Source organism: Choloepus didactylus, chromosome 6 (assembly GCF_015220235.1).
Source record: "Choloepus didactylus isolate mChoDid1 chromosome 6, mChoDid1.pri, whole genome shotgun sequence".
Lineage (NCBI taxonomy): Eukaryota > Metazoa > Chordata > Mammalia > Pilosa > Megalonychidae > Choloepus > Choloepus didactylus.
In genome coordinates, this window is record NC_051312.1 from 63,613,101 (window position 1) to 63,636,760 (window position 23,660).

The following is a 23,660-nucleotide window of genomic DNA, read 5'->3' on the forward strand; positions in this document are numbered from 1 at the left end:
GGCGCGGGAGGCGCACGGAGCCAGCCCGAGTCCGAGCCCGCGCCCGCGCCCGCGCCGCCATGCCCTTGGCCTTCTGCGGCAGCGAGAACCACTCGGCCGCCTACCGGGTGGACCAGGGCGTCCTCAACAACGGCTGCTTCGTGGACGCGCTGAACGTGGTACCGCATGTCTTCCTGCTCTTCATCACCTTCCCCATCCTCTTCATCGGTGAGCTCGCCGCGGAGGAGCGGAGCGGAGAAGGGGAGGGGAGAGGCGGGGAGGGAGGAGGAGGAGGAGGAGGCGCTGCTCTCCGCACTGCTCGGCATCCTTTCCGGGCCCGCTCCCGCCGCTCGCTTCCCTCCCGGGGTCCGGGTCTGTGCTCTGCCCCGCGGCGCCCGCACTCGCACGCCCGCTCATCCCCTGGCCCCCAGCTCCAGCGCCTCCTAGCTCCTCGAGGTTCCCCCGAATCCAGGCCGAACACAGGGGACATCCCTGACCCCCAATTTTCGCCACCGAAGAGCCGGAGTTGGGATGGGGAATGGGGAAAACAGAGGTCTCTCGGCACGCGCTGGAAAGGTCGGGAAGGGGGTCGCGCCGCCCCTCGGTGGCTCTCGGTGGTGAGCCGTGGTCAGCCCCCCACCCCACCCCCACCCCCACCCCCAAGGCACCCTCCTTGCCTGCCGCAGCTGCCCCTGGGAGGAGGGCATCCTGCGCTTCGGAGGCTGGGATGAAGGCCCCGCGATCCCCTACGCTTTCCCCGGGCTGAGCCAAATGACGGTTCAGTCTGTCCTCTGACAGTCCCCGGGCCCCGCGCGCTCTGGGCGGGGAAAGGCGGGAGCCGGGGACTGGGGTCCCCTTCCTCTGCTATGCTACCCGGGCGAGTCTCGCGGGCACGCAACTTGTCAGCTTCGTGCCTGAGTAGCCCCGACTCGCGGGCGCAGGGACCCCGGCGGCTCCCGCCGCGCGGACTCGGCCATCTGCAAAGTTGGGCGCCGCTGCCAGGACAACCGCGCGCGCCTCTGTACTGGGTCCCCTTCGCTGAGCTTCAAGATCTCAAGCCAGCCAGCTCTGTCAAATCACAGGGTGTCCCCTGCTTCCCCAAAATGTGTTTGTTAATTTACTTTAGTTAAGAAAAAAAAATAAAATAAAATTCATATTCCGCTTTTGGGGGAAAAGGGAAGATCGCCACAAAATTAAATTTAAAAGAGGAGGGTGCTGCAGAACAAATGGTTCCTAGTTATTGACAAAGACAAACAACTAGACAAATAGGACGGAAGCATATGTGACATATGTTCATAGTATATAAAAAACTGCACTAGGCTGTACACTTCTGTTCTCAACCAAATGGTTTTCTTTTCTGCTGACTTGTCACGAGAGGCCAATGTATAAAATGGGGTTCCTGCAGATGTGGGCCTGCACAAGCCGTGGTTCCATGCTTGGGCATTTAGTTCATGTGCACCAGACTCCACCGTCCTCAAGCAAGGGTGTACAAATGTGTATGCTCCCCATCCTCCACTGTGGACCCAAAGCACAGCGGGTCCCTCCTGGGGTGCATGCACCCTCCTCCAGGTGGGCCAGGCCTCCTAGCCTCTTCCTGTCTCTCTCTGCAGGATGGGGCAGTCAGAGCTCCAAGGTGCACATCCACCACAGCACGTGGCTCCACTTCCCTGGGCACAATCTGCGCTGGATCCTGACCTTCATGCTGCTCTTCGTCCTGGTGTGCGAGATCGCGGAGGGCATCCTGTCAGATGGGTAAGTGGCGGCCTGAGGACTCAGGAGAGCGGATCTGCCCCTGGGTGCTTCCTGAAAGACCCAGGGAGAGCCCAGTTCATCAGAATCTTATGAGCCAGCATCATTTGCTAATCAAACCAGCAACTGTTTACCCAGCTTCTCTTGTGTGCCGGGCTCTGTGCCGGGCACTGGCGACAGGGAAACGAGTGAGACCCAGTCACTGCCTTCATTCCGGAGTGGTAGGGGGAACACAGACCTGCATGCCAGCGTCCACCTGAGATAATCCTAGAACTATTAGAATGCCCCAACTCCCACAGAAGATGCTAGACCTCTTCCACACACTGCTGGAGTTAACTTCTTGAAAACAAAACAAAACAAAATAAAACGCAACAATCTTACTGCCTTGGTTCCCAGCTGTTGGCAGGTGTAATCCCAGTTCCTCAGCCTGACCTCCAGGGTCCTCGTGGGCAGTCAGTCCACCTGCCTCTAGCCTCATTCCCAAAGGCCTTCTCCCCACGTCCAGCTTTCTCTGGGCCTCACAGCAGTACCTCATACCTCTGCTACTGCACAGACCACATTGTTAAAATTGATCTGTCGGCAAAACTGTCTCTCCCTGAGTCAGCACCTCAGAGTTGGAATCTGGGTCTTATTCATCTTTGTTTTCACAGTGCCTGGCACACGACACGCTCAATAAATGTTATTAAATCCTTAAGAGAATAAATGAAATAATGCATCAAGTCATCTGGGAGGAGAGGATGGACGGTTCTGCTTAGGAGGTTGGGCAGGCTCTTTTTGGTTGAGGCAGGCTTCCGAGCCGAGACTGGAAGGGTGACTATGGTTGTGACAGGCAGAGGAGTTAACAAGAGGGAGAGCCAGTGGTGCTCCCAGTGGAGGAACTGAGGCCCCGAGGAAAGCAGGGAGTTGTGGGGAGCAGTGCAGCCTGGCAGGAGCATAAAACACATGCAGGGTAGTGATGGAAGCCAAGGCTTGGAAATCAGGTTAGAGGCATCTCAGAGAGGGCTTTGAATGCCAGACTGTGTGTTTGGGTTGGAATTGGTCAGCAATTCAGGGGTTTGAAGCAGAAGAGAGAAGCAATCAGCATGGCACTTTTAGGGGAGAACCTGAGCCCAGAGTGTCTGGGGCAGGTTGGAGGTAGGGAGAGGCTGGAGGTAGAAACAGCACTTAGGAAGCGATTGCAGTAGTCTAGGTGAGAGATAACTGCAGCTAGAAATGGTGTGTCAGCAGCCATCTCACTGAGGAAGAATCGGCAAGGCTCGGTGACTGCCTGGGTGAGGGGGTGGTGGAGGACCGTGTGGACATTTGGCTTGAGAATCTAAGGTCCAGCCCCTCAGAAGTGGAATCAGCCGATGCCAAGGCTCCACTCTGCCAGCCTTGACTCCTGCAGCCAGCGGACAGGGAGATGATATAGGGCTGCCCCACCCCACCCATCCCCAACATTCTGTATCCTGGCTTCAGCAGCAATCTCTGTGATAACAGCTTGCCTTGATTATCAAAGTCCCCCAGACCAACAAGAAGGCCAGAGGGCACACTGCCACACAATTAACAGGTAACACTTTGCCTCCCATTCCCCAACTCCCCCAAAACCTCCTCCAAAGCAGCACAAATGCTAGAGAGGGGAAGGATGCCTTGCAGGGCTGCAGACCGGAAATATGTACTAGCTTATAATTAGCCAGGGCGACAGAGAGGAAAACAGACTGCATCTCTAATCACTTCTGCTGTGTACCAGCTGTGGGACTTTGGACAAGCCATCCGGCCTCTCTAGGCCTCCTTCTTTACCTGTGAAATAGCTTCATGATTCCTGCCTCGCCTGCTTCAGGGGCCCATGGAGGATGAAATTAGAGCCCAGGCAGAGTACAGAGTGGCAGAGCCCTGGGCAGAGGAGAAGCCTCATAATGGTGCAATCCCAGAACTTGGGGGACTGGAATGAATAGTAAGGTCCCGGAGCCCCTCCTGCAGTTGTCTCTCACCTGGACTACTGCAGTTGCTTCCTAAATGCTGTTTCTATCTCCAGCCTCTCCCTACCTCCAACTTGCCCTGGGCACCCCTGGAAGTGCCACACTGATTGCTTTTTCTCTTCTGCTCCAAACCTCTCCAGCTCAGTGCAAATGGCTGTCTCTTGTCCAAGAGACAGGTGGGTCCTTTCCTTGGCAGTTTCCACCTGGCCTTTACTGACTTCCGTCTGTGGGTCCACATCCCTGGGCAGGCAAACATCGAGGAAGGGCATGGAAAGGGGGCAGACGGGAGGAAAAGGCACCCCTAGTCCACCCAGCCTAGGTTTAAGACCTGATTGGAAGTCAGGGCAGGGAGGGCAGGTGGGAGTGGGGGCTGGTTAAGGGAGTGATTTTTAAACTTGTTTTGGGGCAAGCCTCATTCAGTGATTAATTAAGGCCCCTTAAGCCTGTAGGCTTCCTGTCTTCCTTTCAATGCACTGAATTCAGAACAACCAAAGCACATAACAACTAATGCAATATAGGTAGTGAAGCAGATTTTTAAAATATATTTTTAAAAAATATTTATATAAATATATTTATAACTAGAATGTTTTCCCAGACCATCATATATTTTTATATGCTCTGGATAAAGCCCATAGATAAAACTTTTACTTAATTTTTTTTCATATTCATTGTACATGATTCATTAAAGCAGCTAAAATCTATTTTAAGTCATGCCATGAAATACTTATTCCAATTATGGTTAATCCTCAACTTATTTCATCTTAAGAAATGATTGCCACTTCATTTGTAGGAATTCTTCAAAACATGAGGGGGATTTTTGGTCTAGAGCTCTGCTGTGTGCTTCCATAGCCATTTGCCATGTGTCCTAAGGGACACATGTAAACTGCACACTGGATTTTGAAGACCTAGTATAAAAAAAAGAATGTAAAATGACTCAATAATAATTGTACTGATTACATGTTGAAATAATATTTTGGATATACTGGGATAGTAAAATATACTAAAATTAAAAAAAAATGTTCACCACTTCTACTTCCTATTTGGAGAAAAAAGAATTTATTTAAACCTATAACAATTTAAATGTCAATTTTAAAACCTGTGAGATAAGATACAGATTTTCAAAATTATTTCAAGGAGTACAGAATCAAGAATTTGGAGGACCCTGGGCTGGGTGCTGGTTGCTCCCATTGTCCTCACCAGCCACGGACTGCTCTTTAGGCTTCTCTCCCTGTTACTCCTGTGTCAGTTTGAAGATCTTCTGCTGAGAGTAACAGAATATCCACTAAACAAGGCTTAAAGAATACTGATGTTTACGGTCTCACTTAAGAAATCTGGAGGTCACCTTCTCTAGGACTGGTGGCTCTGTGATGTTATCGGGGACTCAGCCTCTTCCCATCTTTCCACTCCACCATCTTCTGATGCCGTATCTTTCCCCATGGTCACAAGATGGCTGCCCAGTTCCAGGTGTCAGTCAGGAAGGGGCAAGAGCAAAGGGGGCATGTTCCTCACATGCCTCTTTCTCATGATGGAGCTCATCCTCTGAAGACTTTCCTTTCCATCTCCAAGGCCAGAATTGGGTTGCATGGTTGCATGGACAGATCATGATCCGTTCTCTGGGACCAAGTATGTTGCTGCTAGAGCAAGTTGCAGCTCTCTTAGCACAGAAGGAGAGAATGCTACTTGGTGAACAGCCCACACTGGCTCCACACCTACTTCCCAGTCCCACCAGATCACTTGGAGTCCCAACATGACCCTCCTCATGTCCCTTTTCCTTATCTGTTGAACTCCTGCTCATCCTCCAAAGTCCAGTCTGGTGCCACCTCCTCTGTGAAGCTTCCCCTGGTTGCCCACCCCCTACTTTGTGCTCCCTCAGCCATCTGTCCATCTGAGGGACCACTCCCCTGGACTGCCTGGTCAGACAGTTAGCTCTGAGTATGGTTGCCCCCAACTGTCACCTTCTCTAGGGCAGGCACCCTTGGGACGCTGAATAGAAGGAACAGCATAAGCAAGGGCAGCACTGAGGCAGGAGATTGGAGGGGGCCTTCTCAGAATGGAGAGGGTCCTGACATGGCTGCAGCAGAAAGAGCAGGCTGGTCCATGCTGGAAAGGTGATTTGAGGTCACATCATTTGGTCCTTTGGTGCCATGCTGAGAAGTGCAGCTTTTGCTATCTGCAGGAGGGAGCCATGGAGGACACAATCAGAGCCAACTCTGGTGAGCCTCTTTCCCATCGTGGGGAGGCCCTGAGGTCTTAGAGGCACTCTGGCTCTCTACAAGCCTTATCGCTGGGCAGGAGTCCACTCACCCCAGAGGAACCCCCAAGTTAAAATGGGGAGGGGTGAGCTGGTGTTGTCTGCCCCCCTTCCACATCCCTGGGGAGGAAACAAAAGCAGTGGCCTTGGGCATGCTGTTTAACCTTTCCATGCTTTAGTTTCCTCAGCCTTCAATGGGGAGACTAACAGTACCCACTTCATGTGGTTTTATGAAGATGGAATGAGTTAATATACAAGTGCTTAGAACAGTGCTCAATAAATGTTGACTCTCTTTAGGATTGTTATTATACCTCCTGGGGAGGAGTGCCAATGCTGACTTATGCTGTTTGGATTAAATGGTGTACAGTCCCCTCCACTGCCCAAGAGATGCTCAGGGACAGAGGGACCCAGCTGCATTCACTCCCAGAGAAGTAGTTCCAAGTCAGAGGCTTTGCAGCTGGGACTGCCACAGCCTGCTTCCTAATGTCAATTTCCTTGCACGTGAACCCAGGGAGAGAGGCCCATGAATGCCAAAGCCTGAACACTGAGCCTTCACAGCATTGTTGCCTGGACTCCTGGTGCTCTGTTAATGGGCATGTTTGGGGGGTGGGCTGTGAGCAGAGCTGCCAGCATATTGAGTAGAGCTGTGGCTGCATCTGGAGGGACTACCATGTGCTGAGTCCCAAGCACGAGGCTCAGGGCTGCTTTCCCAGGGTACATGGCACATCCACAACCTGTCTCTCTTTCTTGCCCCCATCTCAGGGTGACTGAATCCCGCCATCTCCACCTGTACATGCCGGCTGGATTGGCATTCATGGCCGCTGTCACCTCCGTGGTCTACTATCACAACATCGAGACCTCCAATTTCCCCAAGCTGCTGATTGGTAGGGGAGGGGTTGGGGGAGGGAGGGGAAGAGGGATGGGTACTTTCATTCATTTCTTCAGACGATGTTTACCGGAGACCTACTATGTTCTGGGCACTGTTCTGAGTGCTAAAGATTCAGAAAAGAAGAAGCAGTACCTCTCTTCATGGAGCTTAGGGTCTGGTGGAAGAGCCAGATAAACAAAGACGGTACGTTAGATAGACAGATAGATAGATAGATACATAGATAGGTAACAGATGGATAGATGATAGATGGATGGATGATGGATAGATAATGGATGGATGACTGGATGGATAGACAGATACAGGTAGATAGAATCAGTAGCAATGATGCTGTGAAAAAATAAAGCTGGGTAAGGGGTGGAGAATGATGCAGATGCTGCTACTGTAGAATAGTCAGAGAAGGTCTCTGGTAAGAGTGAGCAGATATTTGGGGGAGACTGTTTCATGCGAGGGAAACAGCAAATGCACACTTGCCAAGGAGACCAGTGTTGCTGCAGCTGAGTGAATGAAGGGGCAGTGGTAGGAGAGGAAGTCAGGGGCCAAGAGAGGAGCAAGGACGATTCCTAGGCTTTGGGCCGGAGGTCCTGGGCGAATGGTGATACTAGTAACGCATATGGCAAAGGCTTGTGTGGGGTGGGGAAGAATCAAATGTTCTGTTTGGGGTGTGTTGAGTTTGAAATGTTGCTGAGATAGCCAACTCAAGGGTCAAGTGGGAAGTCGGATAAATGAGTCGGACATTCAGGAGCGAGGTCTGGGCTAGAGATAGACGTTCAGCAGTGGTGGGCTAAAACCTGACTGGAGAGAAGAGAGAGGCCTGAGAACAGAGCCTGCAGCTCGCCAACTTTTAGAAAGAATTAAGGGGGAGAAGCTGGCAGATGAAACTCAGAAGGAGGGTCTACTTAGAGCTTCTGACACTGTGTGGCTGGGTTCCCAGCAGGAACAATGGCAATAACTAGACTGTGTGTCAGACTCTCTGCTAAGCTATTTACAAGGGTGGTCTCATTTAATTCCACAATCATCCTATTAATGCTGATACCATCCCTACTTTACAGATGTGGACACATTTTGCATATATTACCTCATTTTTATATGATATTCTTATAATGTATATGTTCATATTTATTATGAACATTTTGCATATATTACTTCATTTAAAGCTCATACCAACCCTATGAGGTAGACACCGTTATTATTTCCCTTTGCAGATCAGAACACTGAAGTTCAGAGGCTAAGTAACTTAATCTCCCCAGCTAGTCAAGGGGCAGAGCCAGGATAAGATCCCAGGGCATCTGGTACCCAAGCAGGCTCTTATTTATTTCTGAGACTGTCTGAGGGTCATACATGTGTCCAGTCCTCAGACTGTGTGCCTGGGGACAAAGGTCTAAATCTGCAGGTGTTTGGGCCCAGTCTACATGTCTAAGGTCAGGGATGTACATCTGGCCGTAGTTTGAGTTCAGACTGAGTGATTAAGTCAGACGGTGATTTTTTTTAGGAGACACAGCATCTAAGTGACATCTAGGGTCTGGAACACTCTGTGCTAAGCCAGTGACACCATGATAGCATGAGGGGACAGAGGGTATTTCCCACACTAATCGGTGGTCTACCTTTCCATGTCAGGTGGGGTCTGGGCCCCATCAGGATTACCCACGTGATCCGCTGCCCCGTGTGAGTGTGGGTGAAGGGATGAGGAATAGCACGCTGAGAGGGGGAAATATTAAAGGCTTCCAAGAGCCACCCACGCCAATTTCTGAAGCGGCTCCTCTTTCACAGAGAACCCCTCATTAACTACCAGGGGCTGGCTGGCTGGTGCCCTGGGAATATCCTGCCTGAACATCTGGAGAATTCATTTTCTTGTTCCCCGGCAAATACAGAATGTTCTCTCCTTAAAGCACGAATTACAGGTGCATCTAAAGCACCTGGATGGACTTTTCCAAGGGACACAGACTAACTCTCTCCATTCCCCTTTGTTGGATTTTTTTTTTTTTTAACTCCTGAGAGGAGGCGCCACAGGGCCAGAACTTCTAGAACAGGAAACAGTTGAGGGGATGCACCCCATGGGCTGCAGGTGGGGAGGCAGTGGGCGTTGGGAGAGCAGCCGGCTCCCTGGGAGGCTGTTATCTAATTATAGCTTAGGAGTCCTGCAGAAACGTAAACCACAATATGGCTTATGTCATCCCACAAAAGAACCAGGATCCTGGGGCCCAGATAAGGTCAAGGAAAAGTTCCATGATAAAGTCATGTTGAACTTAGAACTGAAAGATGGGCAGAGAGAACAGCATGTGCCAAGGCCCTGGGGCGGAAGGAGCCAGAGCACATTGGAAAATCTGGAAGAACAACAGAGTGGCTGGAGGGCAGAGAGCAGAAGGTAGCTGGACTGAAGCCATTGAGAGATCTTAAATCTGATCCTATTTATTGCTCTGTGGAGGCAAGATTGGAGAGCGGTAAAAGGAGAGGTAGCCGGTGAGAAGTCTCTGAAGTTGGTCATAAGAATGGCGTCATGGGGATGGAAAGAAGGGGATGGATTAAAGATACTTAGGAGGTAAAGTGGACAGAACTTGGTAACAGATGGTATGTGGGCAGAGGGAGAGGAAGGGGGAGGTGAGGTAGGAGGAGTAATGGGAATTCAAAGCATAGAACTCACCCACAGCCCCTGTGTTGGGCCACTTTCTTTTCTTTTTCCATCTTCTCTCAATCAAGCATAGATATAGAGAGAAGATGGATCGATAGATCAGTAAACCAATAGATCGATAGAGGAATAGGTAGATGGATGGATAGATAGATAGAAAGAATCCACTGATAGCTTCTAATGTTTACCTGCCTCAAGTATGAGATCTGGAGATAAAAATATTAACAGCTACTATCCAGAAAGCACCTACTGTGTGCCAGTTTCACTGGGCTAAATGCTTTCCATACATTGCTCACAACAACCTTGGAGGTAGTACTGTTAGTATCCCCATTTTATGGATGAGGAAACCGAGGCCTAAAAAGGTTAAATGGCTTGCCCAAGGTTGCCTAACTATTAAGGATCTGAGCTCAGGATGTTTGACTGAAGGGGCCTGGCTCTAAGCACTACACTGCACTGCCTCTCAGGGCTGTACCTGTCACTCTGTCTTTATCCCCCTCCACCCTCACCCCAGGCTCCCTGAGGGGCATCAGCCTGCTGTCATGGGCTCATGGACTCGTGGATTCTGGATTGGAAGGCTGGGGGCCAGGCCCTGCCCCTCTCTCTGTCACTAGCTTTCTGCAAGATTGAACAGGTCATTTCTCTCTCTCTGGGCCTCAGTTTTCTCATCTGCAAAGTGAAAAGGCTGGATTGAATGACTTTAAGATCTTCCCAGCTTGGAAATTCCATGAGGAAGTCATTATAGCATGGAGCTTACATGCATGTGCTCTGGCATTAGGCTAGCCCAGGTTGGGTGACCTTGGATCAGTAAGTTAACCTTTCTGAGTCTTGATTCCTTTGTTGGTCAAATTGAGGGTGACAGCTGAACTTCCCACATAAGGTTATTATAAGGAATAAGAAAAAAATGAGATGATGTATCTAAAGGGCACATGTTCACAGTGCCTGCAACTTAAACTCAGGAAGTAATTTTCCTATTCTTCTTCTTATTTATTGTTGAGGGAAGTTTGGCTGATCGGCTTGACTGGCTTTTTTTTTTTTAGTTCAGTTTTATTGAGATATATTCACATAGCATACAGTCATCCATGGTGTACAATCAGACGTTCACAGTACCATCATACAGTTATGCATCCATCACCCCAATCTATTTTTTAACATTTTCCTTACACCAGAAAGAATCAGTATCAGAATAAAAAATAAAAATAAAAAAAGAACACCCAAGTTACCCCTCCCCAACCCACCATATTTTTTATTTAGGTTTTGTCCCCATTTTTGTACTCATCCATCCATACACTGGATAAAGGGAGTGCGATCCACAGGGTTTTCACAATCACACTGTTACCTCTTGTAATCTACATTGTTATACAGTCATCTTCAAGAGTCAAGGCTACTGGGTTGGAGTTTGGTAGTTTCAGTATTTACTTCTAGCTATTCCAATATATTAAAACCTAAAAAGTGTTATCTGTATAGTGCATAAGAATGTCTACCAGAGTGACCTCTCGACTCCATTTGAAATCTCTCAGCCACTGAAGCTTGATTTCATTTCATTTCACAACCCCCTTTTGGTGAAGAAGATGTTCTCAGTCCCACAATGCTGGGCCCAGATTCATCCCCGGTAGTCATATCCTCCGTTGCCAGGGAGATTTACAGCCCTGGGAGTCAGGTCCCATGTGGTGGGGAAGGCAGTGAGTTCATCCGCCAAGGTGGCTTAGTTAGAGAGAGAGAGGGCCACATCTGAGCAACAAAGAGGCACTCAGGGGGAGACTCTTAGGCACAATTATAAGCAGGTTTAGCCTCTCCCTTGCAGCAACAAGCTTCATAGGGGCCAGCCCCAAGACAGGGCTCAGCACATCAAGCCTTGACCTGTGCCTCTCACAAATGATTTAATGTGTGTGCCTCATCTCAAAGTTACATGTTCAGATGTAGTCACACACGCATGTCCCCTTACTCAGAAATGTGCACACTCCACCCGTAACACTTGGATGTTCGTGCACACAGACCTCCTTCTCTGACACGTGTGCACACACAGCCTCTCTGCTCTGCTGTTTCTCCTTGGCAGCCCTGCTCGTCTACTGGACCCTGGCCTTCATAACCAAGACCATCAAGTTTGTCAAGTTCTACGAGCATGCCATCGGCTTTTCGCAGCTGCGCTTCTGCCTCACGGGGCTGCTGGTGATGCTGTACGGGACGTTGCTTCTCGTGGAGGTCAACGTCATCAGAGTGAGGGTAAGCGGGTTGCTCCTGGGCCACTGCCACCCCAGCACCCGAGGCCATCCTGGATGGTTCCGCCCTGTCCTGTCCTGGGTGTGGGCCCCCATCCTGCTTCCAAGAAGTCACCTTGCTCTATGCCTCCCACAAAGGGGAGTTGAGGACAATGGGAGAGGTCTCAGGAGAAAAGTTCCATCCTGGCCTAGCTGCCCTCTACCCCAGGCTCCCAGAGGGAGAGCGGGGACAGGATGGGTCAGCTGAGGGTGAAGGATTCTGGGTTTAATCCCTTAGAGAAAAGAAAAAGCTTCAGGTACCTATTTCCCCATTTGTGGTTTTGTTGTTTTTTGTATTTTGTTTTTTGAGGGAGCTTGTTTTTGTTTTAATTTATTCATATAGTCATATGTATACACAGAAGAGTAAGTGTAACTGTGTATATGTCTTTTATTCTGTTATCCTTTTTGCTTGTCCCCCTTCCCTCTCTCCTTCCTATCTCAGATTTGCCATTCCCCATCTCCTACTCTCACTTCCCCAGGTATTTGTTCAGGTTGTTTATCTCAGTGCATATAAATAAATACATTGTTTTTCCCCCTCAATGTTTTCTTAATAAAAATGGGATCATATTATATACACAGTTTTCTGCATCTAGCTTTTCTCACTCAACAAATATCGCTTAGGTCTCCTCTGACTCATCTGGTATAACTCTAACCCAGTCTTCTTCATGGCTTCATAGTATTCCAGCATGTGGATGAGTCTTATTTTATTCAGTCATTACCTTATTTATGGGCATTCGTGTTGTTGCCAAGTTTTTGCCTTCACAAATAATGCTGTATTAAACATACTTGTATCTTTATGTGTTGCTGCTTTTATTTCTACGGGAGAGATTCCAAGGAGTGAGCCAAAGGGCCTGTGTATTTTTAATTTGAATCGATGTTGCAGATTGCCTTCCAGAAAGGCCATAATCTACTAGCAATGAATGAGGGAGCCCTTTCCCCAGCTCCCAGCCACAATGGTGATTATAGCTCTTTTTAATTTTGGCCAGTCTGATAAATGTAATTTTATTTTAATTTGCATTTCTCTAACTCCTCTGCTTTTAGTTGGTGACTCACAGGACACAAAGCTCTTTCACATTCCCTGCCTCAGCTGACCCTTACAGCAACCCTGTGATGCGAGTACCACCCCCTTTTTAGATGAGGAAACATTTTAGATGAGACTTGTCCAATGTAAGTGGAAGAGGCAAGATTAGAACCCAGGTCTGCATGTGTTCTGTGACCCCTACAAGAAACATGGTGGTGTCCTCAGACCTGTTTAGAGACCTGGATATGGGGGATTCCTGCTCTTCCCCAACCCAACTGAAAGTGCAGCCAGAGGGATCCAGAGTCGACTTCCCTGAATAGTTACAAAGCCAGAAGGCCCTGCCATTGGTGGCCAGGAGGCGCTGGAGGATCCCTTTCTTGGTCTTAACTGTTAGAGGTCAAGGTGGGATGTCACAAGCCCGGATCTTCACCAGAACAGGGGAGTGGGGTGCTGGGAAGTTGCATTTACCCATCCCTGGTGGTCTATGTGCCCCACAGAGATACATCTTCTTCAAGACGCCGAGGGAGGTGAAGCCCCCCGAGGACCTGCAGGACCTGGGGGTGCGCTTCCTGCAGCCCTTCGTGAACCTGCTGTCCAAGGGCACCTACTGGTGGATGAACGCCTTCATCAAGACCGCCCACAGGAAGCCCATTGACCTCCGAGCCATCGGGAAGCTGCCCATCGCCATGAGGGCCCTCACCAACTACCAGCGGCTCCGCAGGGCCTTCGACGCCCAGGCGGTCAGTGCGGGCACGGCCATGCCTTCCATTCCCTGTCCCCCAGTTTAGAGTCATAGACAAGGACCTCAGAAGGCATCAGGTCAAACCCCTGGTGGGCAGGTGGGGAAACTGAGGCCCCATGAGAGGAAAGGGCTTACCCAAAGTCACATGGTGAACCAGGGCCAAGTCCGAGAGTCATAGGAAGTTACGCTGGAATAGCCCATACAGTTTAGGTCGTCCAGTCCAACACCCTCATTGTCCAGATGAGGAACTGAGGCCCTGAGATGGGGGGTGACTCCACTGGACTCCTCCATCCCTTGTGCCCTTCCCTCTAGAGTTCAGTGACTCTAAAGGTGGGAATTCTTACCAAATTTAGAGGGCAGCGGCTGATCCTTACAATAACCCTATGACTGGGACAGTCAGGGATCTCCCCATCTCACTGAGCAGGAAACTGAGGCCCTGAGAAAAGATGTGATCTGCTCAGCACTGGCTCACACCTGGGGGGTGGCAGAGCTAGCCTCCTGACTCCCAGTCTAGTGCTCCTTCCCCTGCCTCTGCCCTAGCACCAGGGGACACCCAGAGGCAGATGTGGTGGCAGATGGTAATGAGTGTGACACGTGCCACTACCTCTTACCCCCTTATCACAGTGCTGTGTTGTTCTACATACAGCCTCTGCCAGCTGTGTGACTTTGATCAATCACATCCCCCTCTGGCCTCAGTTTCCCCATCTGGACCATGTTGGCATTGATAGGGCCCACCTAACCACACACTTGGTGATCCCATGATTTCTTTCTGGAGTTCGCCTGTTTGCGGTAGACATGGTCACTGAGTCTCTGCAGGCAGCAGAAGCCGGGGGCTTCCTGGGAGACTGGGTCCTGCCGTGAGTGGACCTCCAGCCAGTCTGACCTATCCGTGTGTCTCTCTGGGCAGCGGAAGGATGCACAGAACATGCAGGGTGCCCGGGCCATCTGGCAGGTGCTCTGCCATGCCTTTGGGAGACGCCTGGTCCTCAGCAGCACTTTCCGCATCTTGGCCGACCTGCTGGGCTTCGCTGGGCCACTGTGCATCTTTGGCATCGTGGACCACCTTGGGAAGGAGAACCGGGTCTTCCAGCCCAAGGTATGCTGCTCCAGGGATAGGGCAGGGGCACCTTCTGGAGGATTTTCACTCGTGCATGCCAGTGCAAGAGGCCAATGTTTGTGAGCTGTGGCCACTCAGGGGCAGTTTCTCACACCCTCCAGAGGATGCTCTGCATCTGGTCAAAAGAAATGCCAAGAGGCGAGCTTGTACCCCAGTTGTTTTTGTTGTTGTTTTTTTGTTTTTATATGGCACGCTTCCTGAATTTGTGTGTCACCCTTGCACAGGGGCCATATTAATCTTCTCTGTATTGTTCCAGTTTTAGTAAATGTGCAGCCGGAGTACACACACCCTAATTGATTTTATGGTGCCCTCCACCACACTATCACCACCATAATACCTCTTCTAGTTGTTTAACTATTCTGCAGACTGTAGGAAATGCATTTGTTTACCCAGTTTCTAGAGACTCTATGATTTGTTGAATTTGTTGGCTTTTTTAAATATCAACTTATTAGGCTCTAAGTCATTTTTCAGGGATTCTGTCTTCTTTATACAGAGCACTCTTATCGGTTAGGATTAAGGATGGCTGAGAGTGACATAAAACTCAAAGTAACAGTGACTTGAACATCTATTTTACATAAATAAATCTCGAAGGTGAGCAATGCAAGTCTCTTATGCTGGCTCCATGAGTTCTGTCTTGTTTCACCAACATCTTTAGCATGGAGCGTTTCACCTCGTGATCCAATATGGCTGCTTGAGCTCCAGCCATCAAGTCAACATTTTCAGCCAGCAAGAAGTGAAAGGGATGCCCACATCCCATTGGCAAGAATTTAATCATATGGCTACACTCAGGTGCAAAGGAGGCTTGGAAATGTAGTCATACTTTAGGCAGTCTTATGCACAACTAATAATCAGGGGTTCTGTACCAAGGAAGAAGATGGGGAGGCATATTAGAAAACAATTGGATTTCTCTGCCTTTGCCACTCTTCTGGCTCTTTGTACATAGTAGAGGGTCAAGAACTGTGTATTGATTTGGCCTCAGGTGGATTGAGTGAAGTTGAGGTGTGTTGAGTGAAATTGAAATGGAATGAGCTGGTTGAGTTGATCATCATAAGGCCCTGGGATAGAAGCCGTTAAGGAGAGCCCCAGAGATCCTGTGGCTAATAAGAGTAGTTATCAGGGGTATGGACATGTTGCTGGTGTATGTCCTAGGGGTGGGGACTTTGATTCTAGAAAAGGGGAGGAGGGCAAGCAGTGCTCGTGAAACAACTTGAGATTTTAGTTCTGGTGCTCAGATAACAGAGGGACATAAGCATCCCCAGAGAGCTCAGATCCTTGAACGTTGGATTTTCTACTCAGTAAAAAGACAGGGGTCTTTTGTCGGTCCGACTCCTTCAGATGTAATTGGCAGCACGAGGAGACAGAAGTCAGGAGATCTGGCTGTAGCCCTAGCACTGCCACTAACATGTGCATTGCTTCACCTCTCTGGGTCAGTGTTCAGGGTCCTGCAGGGGCATCTGAGGGGCTGTTGTTGGGGAAGAGGGAACAGGGAAACCTCAGTGGGTAGGGCTTTGACTCTGATTCCAGACTACATTCAAAGTTGTCCCTGGTTTTATTACTATGTCAGGCTTTCCCATTAAAGTTTCTTTTTAAAAAGGAGCTCATGGCTTAAATACATTTAAAATCCACGAACTAGATGATGTCCGCTGGCCTTTCCAGCGCTAAAGATTCTACAGCTGAAATTTGTTAAACAAAAGAGGGTTTCCGAGGGTTGATTTTCCCCTGCTTGTAGCAAAAGCACCCACTCGGGGAGAAGGCCTTTATTCTTTTGTCTGTTCCTTTGCTGCCACTTGGGTTTAGATAGTCACAAAATGGTAAATGTCTCACCCCTAAAAAGGCTCAGTGTTTTATTTTCTCAGCAAAGACTTCATTATAACCTCTTACCACAAACAGGCAGTCCAAAATGATGCAGAGAATTAGCAATTAGGGATCTTAATAATTTATGACACCCCCTTGTGTATTGTTATTCATCTCATGGGCTCCAAACTCACAGACAGCAGTTAATCCTCAGGAGTTTTGTATTAATTTTTTCTGGGGATATAATTAATCATCTGCACAGTTTTGGTCAAGAATATGAGACGCTCCAAGTCTATTTGTCTGATTTATTCAGCAAATGTTTATTGAAACTTACTGTGTGTCAGGCCTGAGTTGGGATAGGGAGGCAATGGCTATGACAAAGACTGTTAAACAGTAATAACTACTTATTGACTGCTTATTACATACCTGTCTTGCACAGGAGTTATCCATGTATTACCTCATTTAATCCCTAAAACAACCTTTTGGCGTAAATTTTTTTTTGAAACAACTTTATTGAGTTATCATTTACATAGCATACAATTCATGAGGTAGGTATTCTTATCCCCATTTTACGGATGAGGAACTTGAGGCTCAGAGAGGTTATGTAACTTTCCCCAGGGTCTCTGAGCTAGTTAGTGACAGAGTCAGGATTTGAACACAAGTCTCTTTCACTCTGTGGTCTGGGCCCCTACAAGCATAATGCTAAACTGACTATTAGTATTATCTAGCTATCACCTCTGGCTCCAAGGTTCGTGAAATGCAGTGGAAGAGAGAGAAATTTAAAAACAATTTTTAAACAGTGTGTTAAATATTACTATTTGGAGGCATATCCAAGGAACTGCAGGAAGCGAGTATGACTAACTCAGCCAGTGGTCATAGAAAGATTCACAGAGGGGGGGATGTTTGAATGGGTCCTTGACAGATGAGTAAGAGTTGGCCAGGCTGAGATGGGCAGATTTCTTGTTCAATTGAGAATGTGAGGACTCTTTTTGATCTATTTAGACTTTGATGGCTTTTGAAGCCTTCTCTGGCTTTTGAGCCTCTGAACTTTACCTGGCCCAAAAAGAGAGGGTAGGGGACTGCTTTTCTTGTCCACATAGAGTGTCACCTTCAGCTTTAATCTGACTACAGGAGACCCCAGAATACCCTACATTGACAGCAACAGGGAGCCAGTTGTTAACATTACAGGGAATTAACACATGCCAGAGGCCTTATCATCTTGTCTACACCATTCTCTTCTTCCAGCAGTTCCCAAAACCTCTGTGGAATTCTCCTGAGGATAAAGCTCTGAGGCAGGATGTGTCAAAGAGGTGGTGAGAACAACACTTAGAATTTTAACTCTTCTGAACATTAGCTTTGTCATCTTTTTTTCTGTTTATTTATATACAAGCCGTAGGATTTATTGCCCTCTCATTGGAATGCTCTTGTCCCAGTTACTTGTCAGCACATAAATCCCCGAGCCAGATGGCCCTGCCTCAGTGGCAGCCGGGCCTTATCAGATTTAGTATTTGTTCCCTGCAGCCCAAATACAATCAGCAAATTACAGACAGAGAAACAAGAGTTGAAAGTAAATGTAGTCTCCAGTGTCCGTAACAAAGAATCCTCAATCTTGTAGTTGTCTGAGATATGGCTTAATTCTTATTTGGGCTTCTGAGCCCAGAAAATGGGAGAAAGGGGGATTTATTGAGGTCATTTGGTCCATCCTCCTGCTCTCAGCAGCTATCCCTCACCCATCCCAAAAGAGGAGGGCCATTCTGGCCTTGACCCTACAAGGAAGGGACTCCCTGGTTACACATTGCAGAGTTTAACAGCTAACTCAGTGAGGAAGATCTTCTTTCTGCCCAGCCTGCACCTGTCCTGCTGCAGTGTGTGCATCCAGGCACCCGTCGCTTACTCCACAATCAGTGGCCAGCCCGTCCACTCTTCCCTTTCTAGGACACTCACACTTGGCAAGAAACACGCCACCTTTGGCATCCACAAGGACAAACATTCTTATTTCTTCCTTAATTACTGGATGTGTCTGTGACCTGCCAGATCTTTGCTGCCCCTGTCCCTGCCACTCCCCAGGGTCGGCAAGACCCAGGGTCTGGCTCCTTCCAGCCCCTCTCACACCCCACCCCACCCTCACTCTGTCCCGTGCCGTGGGTTGCCATTGCTCTGGCCTGGAGGGGAGAGGAATTGGATTCACACAGAACTGTTGGTGTCTGAAAACAGCCATCATTGCTCCAGGCTGCCAGCTGAGCCAGAGAAATTAAAAAAAAAAAAAAAAGAGAGAGAGAGAGAGAGAGACTGGGTTTGATCTAAGAGCTAAAGATGTGCACAGCCTCTAAACCTCCCTGGGAAAATGTGTGTAGGCTTGTGAGTGTAGTATGTGTTTGTTTCTGAATGAGTTTTCCTGGGAACTGCTTACGAATGTGTGTCTGTGTGTGTGTCCTTGTGTTTGTCCCTGGACATCTCAGTGTGTCTTTCCCTGCATGTTTCTGTGTTGCCGTTCAGGTGCCCGTATTTGTGGCTATGTCTGTGGGTACCTTTCTGGCCGTATATGCCTTCAGGTTTCTGTGACCTTGAGCTGTCAGTGTGTGTTCTGGTCTCTTCATGAAGGTGTCCATGCAGCTGCTATGGCCTGGGGCACCCCTTTCACTTCACCAACTCTTTCTCAGCCTTCAAGACTCAGCTCAAATGTCTGGGAAGCTTTCCCCTGCTTGAATTCGATGCCCCTCCTCTGTGCTCCGTAGCAACTTAGGCTTCTGCCATCAAAGCACACCCGGCCTCTTTCCCCCGACTCAACCTTGAGCCCCTAAAATAGGAGCTGCCTTGTCTGACCTCTGTGTGCCAGGGCCCAGCCCAGTGCCAGACACCCAGGAGGTACAGAGGAAATGGTTCTTTAATTAATAATGCAGAAGTTACTGCGTATTGAATGCTTATGCATACTAAGTATTTTTTCTCTTCATTGTTGTATTGAAGTCTCATAAGAACCATCTGAAGTCAAGACTCTTAATGCTCTTGTTTTACAGGTGAGGAACCTGAAGCTCAGATAGGTTGAGGTACTGGTTGGAGGACACAACAGCTGATACATGATGAGTCAGGACTTGAACTCAGATATGACTGACCCCAAAGCCCATGCTCTTAACCACCATGTCAAATGATCGCGGATGGATGAGTGGATGTGTTGGTTGGGGTGTGGTCAAAGATACTTACTGGTGTCTTTAGTCAGGGCCTCCCAGGGCTGGGCCTATGGGCAGCTCACCTTTTGGGTCCTGCCAAAGATATGAAGGAATAGCCCAAGTGATTCCCTCTCCCTTAGCTCCTGAGAACAGGGGAGAGTAGCCTTTCTAATCACGCCTTTGGCCAGGCAGGTGCAACAAGGGTCAGCGCTGTAGAACCAGGAGTCCTGAGTTCTTGTCCTACATCCATAACTGATTCTGTTTGCCATTCACCCATCACATTCTGCAGGCCTCAGTTGTCACACCTGCAAAATGGGGAAATGTGTAATAACATCTATTGAAAGTAGATGGGGCATGATGATAATATGTGTTTATTAATTCAGTAAATATTCCTTGAGCATCTACTATGCCATGGACACTGGGGAAACCCCTGGAAACAAACACAATTTCTTCCTTCTGAGAGTTTGTGAAAATGCAAGACTAGAGTATTCCATACTTCCATAGCTTTTACCTTCTGCCGAGTGTCAAGTTTTAAGGCCTTGGCTTTTTCTCTCCTGCCATGGGGCCTTCAAGTTGCAGGACAATAACCAGTGCCCACACACCTTTTCCTAGCTTCCCAGGGCCTTCTTTGAATCAGGCCCTCAGATTGCTATTAAATTTCCCATGTTTCATTGTTCTTTGGGATGTTGAGTGATGTTTCATGCTGCTGGAGAACTTTCAGAATGGTCGGTGTTCTTGGGTGCATCTGTTCCCCTGAGTATCATAAAGTATCTAATCATTCCCTGTGGTTGGGCGTTTACATGGATTTTCCACCCTCTCCCTGCTCTAATCTGGAGATATAAATGTCTTTTTGCATATAGCCATTTCTTATATTAAATTATCTCCTTTGAAATAAATTCCCATAATGCCTTTTGTTGCTTAAAAGAAAAATGGATTCCCTTCTCCAGAGCTGGTCTCTGCAGAAGGCGGTGGAAGGGGAGAATTCAGGGCATGTGAAACAGGACCAGGTTTCCTGAAGCCTGCCTGCCCATTTTGACCCAGCACCAGCTAGGTGAGCACGATTCTGTCCCCAGGTCACGAGCCTGTTGCTGTCGATGGGAGACTGAAGGTCAAAGGGCTGGATGAGGTCTAAGGAGTGGGTAGGGACAGTGGCTTTGGCATCACACAGGCACGAGCTCGCGTGTTCTGCCCTTACCAGCGTGTGACTTTGAGCCAGCCGCGTAACTGTGCTGAGCCTCCATTTCCTCATGTACAAAATGGAGCCAGTAGGGACCCTTCTCACTAGAGTTTTATGAGGATAGAGTTCAATGCCTGACAAATGTCTCCCGCCCCTTCTTCCCCTGTAAGGTCAGGTCTCTCCCTGCAGTCTTATTTCAAGGCCTGTTTTGCTGCTTGCAGCATACCCCTGCCTCCTTCTCCCTTCTCCCTCTACCTCTCTGTACCAATGGAACAGAGTGCCAGGGGCTTTGAGCCTCACTCAGGGGTCTCCCTTTGCATCTCACTATCCCCAAATCGGGGAGACCCCTGTCCCACAGAGCAAGGGAGAAACAGTTGTAAGCAGAGCCAGACAGCTCCAGGGAGCAGTGAGACCCAGTTTAGGGGGTTCCCTATACCAAGGGGCAAAGGCTTTTCCGCCCTCAGGAGGTCCTGGAATCCAGGAACTTTCCATTCTAGGAAAAGGATTCCTCTCCAAGTCCTGCCCCTCTCAGCCTGATCTGGGCGTGGACGTGCCCCCTGGCTCCTTCTCGGCACTTTGTTCCCATCGCATTTTAACCTGCAGCAGCTCCCACAGCCTCCCAAATAGCTTGCAGAGTTCAGGGCAGAGTCTCATAAAGGGGAGAGCTGTGTCTTCATGGAAATACTGCTGTGGCTCTGCTAGTCAGGGGTGGACTTATCAAGATCAAAGTTTTCCTGGGAGCTGTTGATGCTGAATTTGGAAACAGATACACTGTTGTTCCTGGGTATCTTTAGCAACAAAACCCAAACATTTGTTTTTCCCCATTGCTTATCATCTGAGCTCTTGGGGGAGTGCAGTAAGAGAACCATCAATTTAAGAGGAAGTCCTGGGAGCCCAAAAGGCTGGGGGCTTGGGTCTGAAATCGTTTTAGTGTATTGTCAAGGACTGCGTTCCCATCTTTCACTCGGGAGCACTGCAGTGCCACATTTTCCACTGGTCTTTTCTGCCCTGTAATCACTAGAGAAGATTATTGGCGAGTATGGGACAAGGCCTCTGCTGATTCCATTTTTGAAGTAGAAAAATAGAGAGCATATATCGGGGGATTTGTTCTAGCAGTTCTGGTTTTGGCTGCTCTGTGACTCGCTCTATTTATTCTTGTTCCTTCAGAGAGAGCTCCCCTGGGTCTGGTGGCCACATTATTCATGGGGCTTGAGGTTAGAATTGGGCCCCCTTCTGTTCCCCTAAATGGGAAGGTGAAGAGGATCTAGGCAACCCTTCATATAGTTGAAGGAATGTTTAGTTGGATTTAGCCAACTGCTTTCCACTCATGAACAATTGCACAAAGCTTTGCAAGTGTAGAGGGTCCTGTAATAATCATGGTCATTATGGCACAGTAATATGCACTAATGACGGTCATTTTGTGCAATGACAACCTCCTCTGAACTTCTCTTTCCAACAGACACAATTTCTCGGTGTTTACTTTGTCTCATCCCAAGAGTTCCTTGCTAATGCCTACGTCTTAGCCGTGCTTCTGTTCCTTGCCCTCCTTCTGCAAAGGACATTTCTGCAAGCATCCTACTATGTTGCCATTGAAACCGGAATTAACTTGAGAGGGGCAATACAGGTACTTGGATGATTATTTTTTCATTTCACAGTAAGTGACACTCAATAATAATTCTGCTGTAAATTTCTGTTTTGTTGTCTTTTAACAGTGTTTTAAAACCATAGCCTTTGACAAGGACATGTGGGTTAATGGAAAGCACCTTGGGTTGGAATCTGGTTCTGCCGTCTAGTGGCCGTGTGACTCTGGGCAAGGCGCTTCCTCTCTTTTTGTCTTGCTCTTCTTGGTAAAATGGGGTCCTTGGTCTAGGTCTGAGATATCAAGGGCTCAACCCTTGGGCATCCACCTTCCCCACCCTTGAATGTGGCCGATGTTACTAATCAGTCACCGCACTCTTTCCTACTGAGTGCAAATTTAGCCTCAGAATCCTTCTCCAGAGCGTCCTGGATTCTGCTGCCAAGCATTCGTCTTTGGGGAAAGGAAGAGAAACAAGGAGAGAGAGAAAAGAAGGAGGGAGAAAGAGGGAAAGGGAGAGGGGAGAGAAAGAGAGAGGGAGGGGTAGGAAAGACAGAGAGAGGGAAGGAGAAAAAGGAAGGGAGGGAGGGTGGAAAGAAGGGAGGGAGGGAGGGAGAAACTGTTTGAAATATGAGGATTAGATAGCTTCTAAGATTTATCTGAGCTCTTAAATCTTGAATCCCTAAGGAGAGAGAACTGATCTGTCTTGATACGTCATTGGGTCTAGGCTCCTGCTCCTTGTCTCCTGTGTTTCCTTCTTAGAGTTGGTTGGAAGAGTGGTCAGAGTCAGGGAGGATTTGGGGCCCCTTTGGGGAAGGTGGTCATGAGATTCATCTAAGCGCAGTAATAAATTATCTAAGCTAATTTTCATTAGCATTTTGGTTCAGCTGTTGGAATAGACAGACCCAAAAGGATAGTGGTTTCAGTAGGGTTGTATTTTTCATATGGAGTCAAGGCTGGCAGCTATACAAGCATCAGACCTAGGCTCCTTTTATAATATTGCTTTGTTAACATCCTCATGTGATTTTTGCCTCTTGGTCTAAGATAATTGCCATTAAAAAAACTGCCACTATCTTGTCCACATTGAAGCCAGCAAGAAGAAAGAAGGAGCAGAGGAGGGAATGCTGCTTCCCTTTCAGGCCATAATGCAGAAGTTGCACTTACCACTTCCTCTTCCATCCCACTGTTGAGAAATTGGCCACATGGCCATACCTGGGGAAGCTGGAAAATGTAGTCTTAATATTAAGTAGTTCTTAATAGCTATGTATCCCATGATAGATATCCTCTTTGCAAAAAGAGAAGAATAGATATTGGGGGACAACTAGCAGACTCTGCCATACCCAGAAATTTCCACAAAGTCCATAG

The 23,660-nt window shown here is 48.4% G+C and overlaps 1 protein-coding gene and 1 non-coding gene across 5 annotated transcripts in view; one reads left to right on the forward strand and one right to left on the reverse strand.

Annotated features, from left to right (window-relative positions):
• The first annotated feature begins 19 nt into the window (after positions 1-19).
• ABCC8 (ATP binding cassette subfamily C member 8) overlaps positions 20-23,660 on the forward strand; it is a 76,501-nt gene continuing 52,860 nt past the window's right edge. For 2 of the 4 annotated variants that reach the window (XM_037839307.1, XM_037839306.1), the window contains exons 1-7: positions 20-207; positions 1,590-1,731; positions 6,700-6,821; positions 11,503-11,669; positions 13,223-13,465; positions 14,375-14,563; positions 22,179-22,343. In XM_037839307.1, coding sequence (XP_037695235.1) covers positions 60-207; positions 1,590-1,731; positions 6,700-6,821; positions 11,503-11,669; positions 13,223-13,465; positions 14,375-14,563; positions 22,179-22,343 — 1,176 coding nt within the window. In that variant the 5' untranslated portion in view covers positions 20-59. The remainder of the gene's footprint in view (positions 208-1,589; positions 1,732-6,699; positions 6,822-11,502; positions 11,670-13,222; positions 13,466-14,374; positions 14,564-22,178; positions 22,344-23,660) is intronic. The other 2 variants (XM_037839304.1, XM_037839305.1) reach the window with 1 other exon arrangement.
• On the reverse strand, positions 14,764-14,868 carry LOC119538991. Its single transcript, XR_005217766.1, has one exon. It is a non-coding gene; the product is annotated as a U6 spliceosomal RNA (small nuclear RNA).